General features: G+C 32.2%; 1 protein-coding gene and 1 long non-coding RNA gene across 6 annotated transcripts; one reads left to right on the top strand and one right to left on the bottom strand.

Annotated features, from left to right (window-relative positions):
- Positions 1 to 2,480: 2,480 nt before the first annotated feature.
- Positions 2,481 to 5,732, bottom strand: LOC126718681 (uncharacterized). Of its 5 annotated transcripts, none has more exons than XR_007653017.1 (3): positions 5,444 to 5,732; positions 4,861 to 5,263; positions 2,481 to 3,979 (listed from the first exon to the last, which is right to left on the bottom strand). It is a non-coding gene; the product is annotated as an uncharacterized LOC126718681 (long non-coding RNA). The 5 variants fall into 5 exon arrangements; XR_007653015.1 differs by lacking the exon at positions 5,444 to 5,732 and having other exon boundaries at positions 2,481 to 2,813; positions 3,612 to 3,979; positions 4,861 to 5,437; XR_007653018.1 differs by lacking the exon at positions 5,444 to 5,732 and having other exon boundaries at positions 2,481 to 2,805; positions 3,612 to 3,979; positions 4,861 to 5,437.
- A 328-nt stretch (positions 5,733 to 6,060) lies between these two features.
- Positions 6,061 to 6,414, top strand: LOC126712037 (uncharacterized). The gene has a single exon (XM_050411338.1). It carries the CDS (start codon positions 6,061 to 6,063, stop codon positions 6,412 to 6,414), a length of 354 nt encoding a protein of 117 aa, XP_050267295.1.
- The last annotated feature ends 8,024 nt before the right edge of the window (positions 6,415 to 14,438 follow it).

Raw genomic sequence — 14,438 nt, 5'->3', positions numbered from 1 at the left:
ATAGTACCATCCACACATTGTACAGTACCAATATCACATATGACTGTACTTTTGTCACATTCGATAATTCCCTTATTTTTTTTCACATTTGATGGTATCATCCTTACACTATGTGGAACCAACATCACCTGTGATTGTACTTTTGTCAAATTCGGTAGTTCCCTTATTTTTTTCTCACATTTGATAGTATCATCCTTACATTGTACAGTACTAACATCATATGTGATTGTACTTTTGTCACATTCGGTGGTTCCCTTACCTTTTTTTCTTACATTTGATTATACCATCCTCACATTGTGCAGTACCAATATCACATGTGACTATACTTTTGTTACATTCTATGATTCCCTTATTTTTTTTCTCGCATTTGATGGTACTATCCTCACATTGTGTAGTACCAACATCACATGTGACAGTACTTTTTTCACATTCGGTGGTTCCCTTATTTTTTTCTCACATTTGATAGTACCATCCTTACATTGTACAGTACTAACATCATATGTGATTGTACTTTTGTCACACTCAGTGGTTCTCTTACTTTTTTTCTAACATTTAATTGTACCATCCTCACATTGTGCAGTACCAATATCACATGTGATTATACTTTTATTACATTTGGTGGTTCCCTTATTTTTTCTCACATTTGATGGCTCCATTATCACATTAAGTAATATCAATATCACATGTGACCGTACTTTTGTCACATATGATAGTTCATTTTTTTTTCACATTTGATAGTTCCATTATCACATTAAGTTGTATCAACATCATATATGACAGTACTTTTGCCACATTCGGTTGTACCTGTATTTTTAAAATTTTTATTTTTATTTTTACATTTAATGGTATCATTTTCAAATTGTACAGTATCAAAATCAGATGTGATAATACTTTTGTCACGTTTGGTGGTTCTATTGTCTCATTAGGTAGTGACAACATCACATTATGGTTCTATTGTCTCATTAGGTAGTGACAACATCACATTTGATCATACTTTTCTCACATTTGATTGTACTTTAATTTTTTTTCTCACATTTGATGGTGTTGTCCTTACATTGTACAGTACCAACATCACATTTGACTGTACTTTTGTCACGTTTGGTGGTTCCGTTTTTTTCATTTTCATATTTGATTGTTTTATTGCCACATTAGACAGTATCAACATCACATTAGACCGCACATTTCTCATATTCGGTGGTATTTTTGTCACATTTGACGGTTCCCTTTTTTTTTTTTTTCTCACAAATTACCATAATACTCCTAAAACCTAAAAAATGACGTAAATACCCTTAGAATCTAAAAAAATGATAGAATAACCCTATAACTTTTTTTTAAAAAAAAAAACCAAAATTATCAAAAACCGAAAAATGACTAAAATAACCACAAAACCTAAAAATGACCAAAATACCCTTAAAATAAAATAAAAATTGATCAAATAACCCTGAATCTTTAAAAAAAAAAAAACCAAAATTACCATAAAACCTAAAAATAACCGAAATAACAATGATACCTATAAAATGACCAAAATACCCTTAGGAAAAAAAAATGACCACATAGCATATCTTCTTCCCTTCGATGTTGATGATAAAATATACAATTTCCTCTATCTCTCTCTGCATCTCTCTTTGTTCACAGTATTTGCCATTTATCACCTCTAAATTTCGGTACGTCTCCTTTTATGTAAAAGTTCAATGTTACATTGATGGTTTCCCTTCTTCTTCATATTTTTTTTAAAGCTAAACGAAATTACTAAGATAGTTAGCTTTAAATGAAACTTCAATACTAAACTTTTCAATTAATTAAAAATTATCTTTCAGTTAGCACTATTAATAAATTTTAAAAAAATCTAATAAAAGTTTGATTATTTACTTCTACTATTTTTTTTTTCACTCTTACTTCTACAAACTCCATTAAAAACTTTTGACACCCCAATATGTAATGTAATAAACGAAAATTTTTTTGAACCCAACATTAAATCCCATGTTCACAACCACTGAATTTGTCAATTTGAACTCCAATCAGGCCTGCACTACACAAAATGAAATTTCAATGTTCAAATAGATATATGTTAAGCTCTAAGATTATACCATCTAAAACAAAATTGTTGGGAACAACAATTTTTCAATAGTGATGGTTTCAATGACACTTCTTTTGCATTCATATCATCTTATAAAACCAGATCAAATAACTCTGCTTGTTCTGATGTAGGATTTTTTTGCCATTTAACATGATTTTCGAAATAATTTTTCAAGTTGGCATGTTTTTGAAACATATTTGTAAACTAGCATTTTGAGTCTTAAAGACTCGAGATTGCTTAAGGAACTCAAGCCTTTAAGACTCGAGTACAGGATCAAGTTCTAGTGATTCACATATACAGAACTGTTATTTGCAAAAAAAATAAAATAATAAATAAATAAATTTTAAATTATAAATTTTATATATTCATCAAGACAAGATAACTACGACATAAAGATGCAACATCTTGCTCAATGATTTGATTATACAATAGCAACAATAAAATGCAAAAATAATGTCATAGTCATGACTCATGACAAGTCTATTTCATAGTTCATACTTCAACATTTTTTTTCCAAGGGCCAAACCTAATTCTTGCATTCCCTAAGGCCAAAACTGCAATTGACCGGTTGGAATAAAAAAAGAGTTATTACTTAGACATGGTGCAGGAGGTTTCGGCAGGGCACAATCCAAGAGCTCCCTGACTTATCATTCCAAGGGTCCAATAGGAGCATAGTAAACTTGAGAGAGCTCCTGCAATCTGGTGCATTTCTCAATCTGACGAATCACCTTCAAGACTGCATAACATGCATATAAAATAGCTTAACATCACTTCAAAGTTTCTAATAGATAATTTCACAAATATCTCCTATGCATTTCCAAAATCAAAACTAAAATAAAATATATTTAAAAATCTAATATGTATAGATCAATGTTAAGATTATACACAGTCCAAGATTAAACCAAAATCAGGAAATTCAGAGCTTCACAACAAGTGCACAAGATTCTACAGAATAATGTTACTTTGCTTTTACATAACAATGTTTGAAAACTCAACAATACAAATTTAAATAAAAAGAATGTGCAAAGCTAATTATCAACATGTCCACTTGCAAGTTAGCAAAATTAATAGTATTGTTACATGAATGGCTCAATGACATAATCAAGCAATTAATAGTATTGTTACAAAAATTGCAAAGCTGCACCAACTAATGCTTACTAAAATAAAAAAACAAAGTGGAGTTCATCATCTCTTTATTAATTACAAAGATAATTGATACTAGCCCATAAATCTATAATTTTCCATCTTCATTGGGGTTGGAGACTTTGGCATAAAATATACATGATATCATTGTTAAAACTCTCATACCAAAATTTAAAACTATAAATTAGATTCTTCATAACTACCTAAAAGAACTGAGAAACAAAGGGTGACACCCATAAATTATAAGGAAATGAACATGTAATGGAATCTAGCTCTTTTTCCAGGCTTAACTTGTGCCAAATTTTCTTACAAACTGACAATTTCATACACGCTGCTCTTATTACTAGTAATAAAATGACAAAACGAAAAATGTTGTAATAGAATTATAAACCTGAAATCGATAGAATACTAAAAAAAGCTTCCCTTTGGTGGAGAACACAATCAAAGAAACCTCGATTACGAAGGCAAAATGTTGCATGAGTGGGCATTTGCCACATTTTGTAGTTGGTGACTTCCAACCATGCACGTTTTCACATCCAAATAACTCAAGGAACTACAAGATTAACATAATTATAAATTATCCAAAACTTTCAAATGGGAACTTGCATAATTATAATTGTTATTTGTTTATAATACTCTAAACAATAACAATACAGACACACCAGATCCATAAAACATAGTACATCACCAATGGGCAAACTTGGAGAGTTTTCAATCCTCGACTGATGTAGTGGAACCGGAAGGCATGGTTGCAAACGCCTGCAGAAAAATAAACCATGTTTGTAAATAGAACAATTTCATTATTGAAAAAACCAAGGAACATATTAACAAATCAATTTTCACATTAAGAAAATCAATTGGTTATCATCAGGAATATGATGACAAAGAAGATCCTTCAAAAAGGAAAACCCAAGTTATTAAACTTTGAATTAAAACTTCAACAAAGTAATGCACAATTTACTACCAAACTACTTGCCAAAAGTTGGGAAAACTTAGACACAAACCTTGAGAATATATATATCTATGGGAAGGAAGGTCATAATTGGGATCCTAAAGTTGATAGAACTAAAATGTTGCAATTTTTTTTTTTTTTTTAGAAGCCAACCTGGAAGTCCAGGAGGGAAATTTATTGAAAAATAACAGCAATAATGTGATGAAGTGAAGATTGTTCAAATTTTTAGGTCCAAGAATGGTTTGGAAATTAAATTTAATGAAATGGAATTTGATGACTTCAATTATATCTATCAGCACAAGGGCATACATTCTTTGTTAAAATATGCATTCCTACAAGATGGAAAGTGAGTTCCTATTCCTTTGGGATGATTCTTTGAAATTGGCAGAATATACCTAATCTACTTCCCACATTACACAATTTATTCAATAAAAAATAAAATAGCCTACAATGTCACATTTTACAACCACCAATGACACATAACCCTGTGCATCAAAATCAGGCACCAAGACATTTTATTCCTCAATTTGCATTCCATGGGAACAAACATAACTAATCTCCTCTAATTTAACCATATATATATACACATAGAACTACGGCAAGCGTGTACAAATCACAAGAAATTATAAATTATAACATTGAGAGGAAATAAATAAAAATCAATAAATAGAGAAAGAAAAGAACCAACCTTTTATTTCCTCCAAACCAGACAGCATTGGAACTCTATTGGCCTCCAGCATCCTAGAAACTTCCAAACCAGAATCATAAGCTCTGATAAAATGGTCTTCAACATCCTTCAATGCCTCCAACAATTCCCTCCCATCAGTGGGTGTATCAATCACTCTAAAACTTAGCTGGGACGAATCATGGAGGATATCATCAATAATGTGACCATATGAAGATTGTTCTGCAGAACCCTGTCATCATGCATGATTATTCATATATAATGTTAATTTTACTCACTTAATTTGAGAAGATTTTGGGGGACAACCCGTTTTGGCTGATTTAAATTTCAGTGCGTGGATCCTTGTTCCCAAATCATCACAAGTAACTAGCAAACATATAACCCAAAATACCCAAACCAAATGAAGCTGAAATACCCAAACAAATTAACCTCAAATAAAGAAAAGAAAAAATTCTTACACAAGACCTAACTTCTCAATACTAAAATAATCAAATCTAACCTAAAAATTAATAAATAAATAAAAAAACTGAAATCAAATAAATAAATAAAGAAAAACAGCTTCTCAAATACTAAACAAAATTCTCACAGTAGCAGTGGCGGCGGCGGTGGCGGTGGCTTGCCAGGTCTCTTGTTCAACTTCTTAGCCCTTTTTGTCTTTCGTTCTCTTTTTTCTTTTTACCAATCTTTCGTTCTTCGTTTCTTTCTTTTTCTTTTGGCTTTCTTTTGTTTTTATACGCTACCTATTCTACCGGTAATAGGTCCACTACTAAACTTAAATGAACGATCAAGATTGAAACAATAAAAATATACGGTTAAGATTTGGGTGGGTATCATACCCACTAAAAATATAGGTGGGTACGATAGAATGACCCCTAACATATTGCCCATCCTTTTCTTCTTTTTTCGTTCATTTCTATTTTTTTTTTCTTTTCTAAATAAATTACATTATGTTGCGCTCCTCTATAAATAAAATAAAAAATAAAAAAGAGAGAGAGAGAAAGGAACCAGCAAATTCAAAAGCAGTTTAGATTAGAGAACCAGGGTAAGGCCGATGTGGACGTGGTAGCAAAACTGGTGTGCACGGCATAGGCCATATGGCACAATCAGAATGCGACACGGCATGGAGGTAAGCGTCGGACTGGTAAGGAAGTGGTCAGTTGGGTAGCGCAATACGCTGAGGAATTTACAGAAGCAAATGCTTGCATGGAGAGCACAGCTTCAGTGCCTGAAGTCAAGGGTACGTGGATCCCACCTCCAAGTAATGTTTTCAAGGTGAACGTGGACGCGGCGGTTTTCACAAGTCAACGAGCAGTGGGAGATGGAGTGATTATCAGAGACGATAAGGGTAGGATTGAGGCCGCAATAAGTAAAAAGATTAATGCATCGTTGGGAACCGTGGAAGCAGAGGCTATGGCGCATGAAGTGGGCTTGGTGTTTGCAAGGGATATCGGCATCCACAATTTAATCATGGAGGGTGATTTGCTTGTTATCCACATAGTGTTGTGTGAGACTTCAGACCCGCCATCCTCCATGGCTGCTATTATACAAGGAGTGTAAGAACTATGCAAAGAATTTCGTGGGGTAGAGTTTTCCCACGTTAGAAGATAGGTTAACAGACCTGCCCATCTACTGGTGAGACATGCGTTGGGCGTTGTTGATTATGTTACTTGGATAGAGGAGAATTCTTGCTTTCTTGAGCAAGCTCTTGACCATGATGTAATAAGTTTTTCTAGCTTCTAATAAAGTTCCAGTATTTCATATCAAAAAAAAAAAAAAACTAGTGCTACAAAAAAGGCCAAAATCAATTAATATGGCATTTCAAGGCTATCCAGTCTTAGGCGTTCTAGTTCTTCATAGTTTATTGACTAATGGCGTTGCTGACTCACCAATCTATGACACTGCTTCAATCAACTGGACTAGTTTTCCCAAAGGTTTTATTTTTGGGACAGCATCATCGGCTTATCACGTAACTAAGACAAATTTCCTCTATGTCAATTTATATCATAGTTTTTCCTCAAATGTCTTGAGGTGTCAAGCATATGATGAATATTATTATCTGCACAAGCTGTTCTTTCAAATTTCCAGCATGTGTGTTTTTTTCAGGTCTCTTTCTCTCTCCATCAATATGAAAATCTTTTAAGTATTAGAACTTACGACACTTGAAAGTATGAGTTACCAATGAAATATTAAGTCCATTGTCTTCCACTGGAGAAACTCTAAGTTCACACAATATTTGACAACAAATTTCACATTTGTTGATGTGGCAATTAGTAATTGATGTGCTATAAAGTGATGATAGTGGTAGTCCTAGTCTCCTAGATGACATTGTGTAAAAAGAGTAGTGAAATTTGTTATACTTATAGTATTGTTGTTTACACTGGCCTTGACTTTTAACTAGCTCTTGGGCACTAGAGTATCCATAATGTTAGTATTACACATTTTCACATATACTTTGTTATAATTATTCTAAGTGGCAGATCGTGAGTAGTGGAAAAAAAAAAATTTTGTGGGTTTACGTTATAGTGACGAACAGTCAATCACAGCTTGCCGCATGAGATAGTTATGAAAAAATGTGTATGAAAATGAGTAGTGCTAGCATTATTGTGAATATATTTACATGTCTGAAGAACAGTTTAAAAAACCAGATTGGATTAGCTGGTTCAATTGGGAACCAGATTACAATCCGATCTGGTTACTATTAAAAATTGGAAATTGGAAGGTTAAATCGGAGTAACCGTGGACTAGGGCAGTTCAACCGATTATGCAACGATTTTCTTAAAATACCATAATACATCAGTTTTGACTAGATGGCAAAGATTTGAGCCATCGACCATGGCCGTCTTTTGCAACTGATATGTACGATGGAGGGTAGAAAAGAAAAAGAAAGAAAAGTAGAAGTAGCTGAAAATCCTTTGCATACTGTGACAACACCGACAAGAAGAATAGAAATCTTTGGAGGCTGGAGATGAATAGATCCATTATTATGAGGAAAAGAAAAAGGCACAATACTTGTGGAAATTGACTGAAGGATATGAACGCACAGTTTTCTGATAAATTATCTCTAACATTTATTTTTTATTATTAGTTTATTACTTATTAGAGTCTTTTTATGAACACACATGAAAGCTCGAAATGTGTGAAAACACAAGAGCTTGTTTAGACCCCCAATTCAAATTACGGCATGGTTGATTTTACACTAACTTAATACTAAGTGCGGAATAGTGTAAACACAAGCATACAAACACGAGAGCTACTCTAATCCATATTTAAAGCAACACAACAGTAAAATGAAATGAACAAGAGTAGGGAAGAGAGATGCAAACACAGATAACACCAAGACGTGTTATCGAAGAGAAAACCTCAGAACTCGGCGAAAAACCTCTCCGCCGCCTTCCAAGCGGTTATCGATCCACTAGACAATTAGTTAGGATACATGGGTAAGCAAGAGACCCTCCAAGCCTAATCTACCCACTGTACCTAAGCCCTCCAAGCTCCTACTCCAACAAGACTTCTCGGAACCGTGTCTTATCTAGCTCTCCGAATCCCACAAGAAGCTCCATATTGCATCTGCCATCCTTGACTTCTTCCAATGCTTCCCAGCAACACCAAAAACTCACTGGACACTCTCAAAGGGTGTGGTAAGTGTTTGGGCTATTGACCTCTCAATGGTATAGAAATGGAGAGGTAGGAGATGAGGAAATCCCACAAACAAAGGTGTAGAGAATTGTTGGTATAACAATTTCTAACTCTCAAGTGTTTTAACTAGGGTTTTCTCTCTGAAACTCTCCTTCACAATTGTGGGTAATATGGATATATATAGTGAGGGTACAGAAAATGTGTATCAGACAGTACAGATTGGCAGAAAAGAATGTCTCGCGGGTGTCTCGTGGGAAGGCTTTACCCGCGAGATACTCGCAAGACACAGTTGTCTCTATCTGTACAGACTCTTCGCATTCCAGTCATGTGCAAAGCACATGCTTCACTTCGCGGGAAACTTAGTCGCGAGACACCTGCGAGAAGTCTTTTGGCTTCACTTGCTTGAGTCTTCACACTCTCTCTCTCTAACACACAACCCTTACAATCACATCCCACAATAAATACAGGGTACACAAGATTGAATATAATTACAATCAAATTTGGCACGGAATAAAAGCCAACAAAATACAAATTTGTAAATCACAACTTTACAATACACTTATTTTTTTTAGAGAGTTTCAACTTATGGTGTTCGCTCATGATGATATCTCTTTATTATCAAATCAAAATACCAATCGTTTTTTAGTGTAGGTGGAGAATGAACCCCACATCTCTTAAAATTGATTGATGACATGACTATTTGTATTTGATCATCTTGAAATTTTGCAAGTATAGATAATATATATAGATAATTTAATCTAATAGTGAATTTGTCAAAATTAACATTTAACCAAAAAATATTAAATGGTGTAACATTGTTTAAAGTTACATTATGTGTAACTTGAACCAAACTCTACCCTTATTATGGAAAGGAAAGATTATTAGTGCAATTTAAGATTCTCTAAAAGTTTTAGCCGTAATTTCATACTAAGATTTTTAAAATTTTAACAATAAGTTATTTAGATTTTGTTACATCATTAATAACTTAAATAAATATCAAAATAATACCAATAATGTTTACATATAAATATTAGGCAAGATTGCAAACTTACTCCCTAAATAATTTGGTGACTTTTGCATTTTATGTTTAGGGATGATTTTCGGGATTATGCTGAGCTTTGCTTTATGGAATTTGATGATCGTGTTAAGCATTGGGCCACACTAAGAGCACGTTTGGTACATTGTAATAGACTCTGTAATGGAATAGTTATTTATGGGGAATAGATATTCAGTTGTTTGGTTGTATTTTGTTGCAGAGAATAGCTATTCATAAAGGAATTACTATTCTTTAAAATGAGGAATAGTTATTCTTTTAAAAAGCTATGTAATCTCTATTCCTTGACCCTGCAAATTTAAAATTCCTAAACTCTCCTTGGCTCCCCCATCTCTCTCTCTCTCTCTCTCTCTCTCTCTCTCTCTCTCTCTCTCTCTCTCTCTCTCTCTCTCTCTCTCTCTCTCTCTCTCTCTCTCTCTCTCTCTCTCTCTCTCTGTGTGTGTGCACCATGTAAGATTTAGACCCACAAACAACAATTAGGTAGGTCCCTTTTTTTTGCTATATTTCTCTAGCAAACACCCTCAAAGAGTATTGATATCTTGCTAGTCCTTGGGATATTAATAGATGATTATGGTATTAAAGGATTGCAATTTCACAATTGACAATAGTTTTTATTTTATAATTTGACAAAATTGGGTATTTTATTACAGAATGAAAACAACGAAGTACAAATGAAGGTCCAAATCAGAAAACAATATTACAATCCACAAGAGTTGGGGATATTTGCCATTTCTTTTTAATATTAAAATTAACAAAAAAAATTATATTAATTGATCTTTTCCATTTTTTATGGGGATATTTGCCATTTCTTTTTTGAATCATGAGCTTTTTCCTTTCAATCATTTTTGTTTTTAACATTTATGTTGATATTAATTTTGAACAAACAAGACATGTATTAATTGTAAAATTATTTAATTTTGTACGTTTTTAGACCTCTTAAACACAAACAAATTAACCTAGTTATTTAGCCAAGTGATTAACTTAGATAAATTATTCAAATCTAGGTTAACACAGGTAAATCATATCATTGAAATAATGTGGAAAATAAAGAACACAACGACATCATAATCCAGAAAAACCAAACCGGTAAAAAACCTAGGGAGGATTTAACCTAGCTATCCTCAAGGTAAAATAGATCCACTATGAAAAAGTTGAAGTTTTAGAATAGCAACTTAGACCACTAACATTCTATTGCTATCTCGAGTAGAAAACTTACTATCACAACCACGTGACAGCTACGAGTTCACAGACTACTTCTTTCTTGGATCACAGCAACCACAAGTACACCACTTGTGTTTTCTTTAAGCTCTTTATGTAGCAATTGAAACGATCATCAAGCTCTCAACATCAATCTTGATCTTGATAACGCTAAGTATGTATGAAGGCAAACATCTCTAGATCTCACAAGAAATTTATACACACAACATAAAAAACAACTATAAAATATTGCTAGGGTTTTTCTTTTTATACTTAAGGCAAAACATAAAACTTTACACGTCATATGGGCTTAGGCTGAGTTGGAAAATTCTGCAGAAAAACAATCTGCATGAGCTTTGATCGATCGAGTTTAATTTTCGATCAATCGAGCCTTGCAAAATTTATTGTTCTGCAGTACACTTGATTTCAAATTTACATAAAAAAAACTTTGAGCAGTCTAAATCTAGACTAAATGTTTTGATCATGGTTTGCCAACATTACACATTGAAGTTCTAATATATTAGTTCCTAAATTGTAAATATAAATTTAAAAAAGAAGGGTATTTTAGGAAATTTAATTTAATTGGGCTTTCACTTCAACATCTTTATTTTGTTGTCACCAAACAAATGAATAGTAATAATTATTTCATTACAACTTCTTTTATTCTTTGTAATACTTATTCATATTCCTATGTAATCACCATTACAATGTACCAAACGTGCCCTAAATGATTCATGGAGTTACAATCTAGGTCATTATGCATACAGGGCGTTAGCACCAGGTTGATGTTTTGATTGGCAACAGTTATTTTGACAACTCACCGAACAAATTTGAGATCTTGTTGCTTGATGTCAAATTCACCTCATGACTATAAGCATCATGTACTTGAGTGCCCTGTAGGCCAAAAATATATACAAAAACTAGGCTTACTTATATATATATATATATAAGTGTTAGTTTTTCTGTTTTTTGTTAAGTGAAGACAAAAGATGAGTGGATGATATATTATACCTTTTAATCCAATTCTTATCTTAATAGAGTATGAAGAGTGAAAAACAATTATAAAAATTGATATTTTAATGAAATAGAGTTTAAATAAAATAGAAACAATAGGTTTTTATTCTAAAATATATCAATTTTTTTTTTCAGGAGCTAATGTAAATGGTCAAAGTTTGTAACTTGGAGGTTATCTATAATTCTATAAAAAAAAAAAAAGCTTTTATGCTAAAATATATCAAATTTTTTTCCAGAAGTTGATGTAAATAGTCAAAGTTTGTAACTTGGAGGTTATCTATAATTCTATAGAAAAAAATAGACTTTTATGTTAAAATATATCAATTTTTTTCCAAAAGCTAATGTAAATGGTCAAAGCATGGTTTTAAAAATCGGTACAATCAAAAAACCAAAATATGGAGTGGTTATCGATTTTATGGTCCAACTAGGGTTCGATCAGTAGTCGAACCGATGATGTTATAAATAATTAATTAATAATTATAAAAATAAATAAATAATTTTATAATTAATCATTTTAACTAAAAAAATTAAATAATAGTAAAATATTAAACATTAACTTACCAACTTTTGGACACCACTTAACAAAATTCAACCAAAAAAAAAAAACATAAAGAGGGTAGGTGTAAAGCATTTTAGTATATATTAATTTTTCAAATAACAAAAAGTAAGTGCACCCATTGGTAACAATATCATTACCCACTTGATATTTTTTTTCCCACCTATCCTACACTTACACGTTGATATCACACCCATTGCACATTTTGAAAACCTACTACATCCACACGTTTGTTCAAACTTCAAACAAGAATTATGTACTTAGTTTCCTTCCTATCTAACTTTTTGCTAAATTTTCATCTCTCTCTTCAATATTGTCTCTCTCAGTCTCTTCGTCAATATGGGTCTGCGCACGAGTAGCAAACAACGACTGAAGCTGACAGATTAAATTATTGTAAATCTGCTTCGTCTTTAGGCTCCTTCCTCAACAAAAAGATAGGAAATCTAATGTTTTTGAGGTCACTGTAAGTGTCTTAGACTGCGCACGAGTAGCAAACAACGACTGAAGCTGACAGATTAAATTATTGTAAATCTGCTTCGTCTTTAGGCTCCTTCCTCAACAAAAAGATAGGAAATCTAATGTTTTTGAGGTCACTGTAAGTGTCTTAGACTTCACCACTTTAGGCTTGAGAGAATTTTCAAAATCAAAATCTCTCCTCTTAAATCTAAAACAAGATCTCTCTCTCTCTCTCTCTCTCTCTCTCTCTCTCTCTCTATATATATATATATATATATATATATAACACAACATATGAGGTTTTTACGAAGAATAGCTAAAAATTGGTTTAACCGTACCGGTTTTCAATTTTGCCAATTAAACTAGCAGTTTTCGATTTTTAGTGATTTTTTCTCTTATTTTTGGTTTTTAATAATAACTGGACCATATTAAGGTTCGGTTGCCAATTGAACCGGCCAGTCCGGTTTTTAAAACCATGGGTCAAAGTTTGTAACTTGGAGGTTATCAATAATTCTATAGAGAGAAATACGCTTTTATGTTAAAATATATCAAATTTTCCAGAGCTGTTGTAAATGGTCAAAGTTTGTAACTTGGAGGATATCTACAGTTCTATAGTGGGGGGGAGGGGGGGGGAAGGCTTTTAGGCTAAAATATATCAATATTTTTCCAGGAGTTGATATAAATGGTCAAAGTTTGTAACTTGGAGAATATCTATAATTCTATAGAACAGGTTTTTATACAAAAATATATCGATTTTTTCACGAGCTTCATGAGTTGTTCTAAATGATCAAGGTTTATAACTTAGAGGATATCTATAATTCTCCGTGGTACATACAATGTTAAACAATCAATTGAAGGTATGGTTTTAAAAACCGGTACGGTCAAAAAATTGAAAAAGGAAGTGGTTCTCAGTCTTTCGGGTCCAATTGGGGTTAGACCGATGGTTGGATTGAATGATGTTATAAATAATTAATTAATAATATTAAAATTATAAAAATAGTTAATAAAATATATAATAAGTTTACTACTTATAATATTATGTTAAAAATTATAAAACATAGTTTTAGATAAATTATTTGAGTTTTTACATCTTACATTTAGAATATAAAAATTGCCACTGTTTTAAGATTTTAAGATTGTTCACTTAATTAATTAATAAAACTACTATTTCTTTTTAATCATAATTTTCTCAATGAAAAAAAGTGGAAAAAAAAAATCAATAGTAAGAGTTAAACTTTAGGAGGGTGTTTGGTCACTGAATTCAAAACATAGTGTTTAGTGTTTAAACACTGAACACTATTGTTCAAAAACAAAAAAAATAAGTTTGGTGGACCATTCCGAAACAAGGTGTTTGAAAAATATTGTTCAAAACATATGTTTAAAACAATGGTTTTTGAAATCACCTTCGGACTGATTTTTAACAACGCAAACTAGTGTTGAGTGGTACTTTCGTAATTAGGTTGAACACTATTATGGGCCCACCGGTTAGCTTTTTGAAAGAATTGTCTACTCTCTCACCCACACAAACAGCAACCCAGCAGCATTTAAAAAATATTTTATATTTATTTTGTACTTTGCTGATTTAAAAAATATTTATTTTGTACTTTGCTCAGTTTTTTTTTACCATCTAACACACATATACCAAACACATATTTTATATTTTTGAAC

This window comes from Quercus robur, chromosome 1 (assembly GCF_932294415.1).
Source record: "Quercus robur chromosome 1, dhQueRobu3.1, whole genome shotgun sequence".
Lineage (NCBI taxonomy): Eukaryota > Viridiplantae > Streptophyta > Magnoliopsida > Fagales > Fagaceae > Quercus > Quercus robur.
Note: the sequence above shows the minus strand (reverse complement) of the source record. Positions and strands in the feature narration are given on the sequence as shown.

Coding starts and splice junctions, on each gene's coding strand:
- LOC126712037 (XM_050411338.1), top strand. CDS start 6,061: ATGGAGAGCACAGCTTCAGTGCCTGAAGTCAAGGGTACGTGGATCCCA.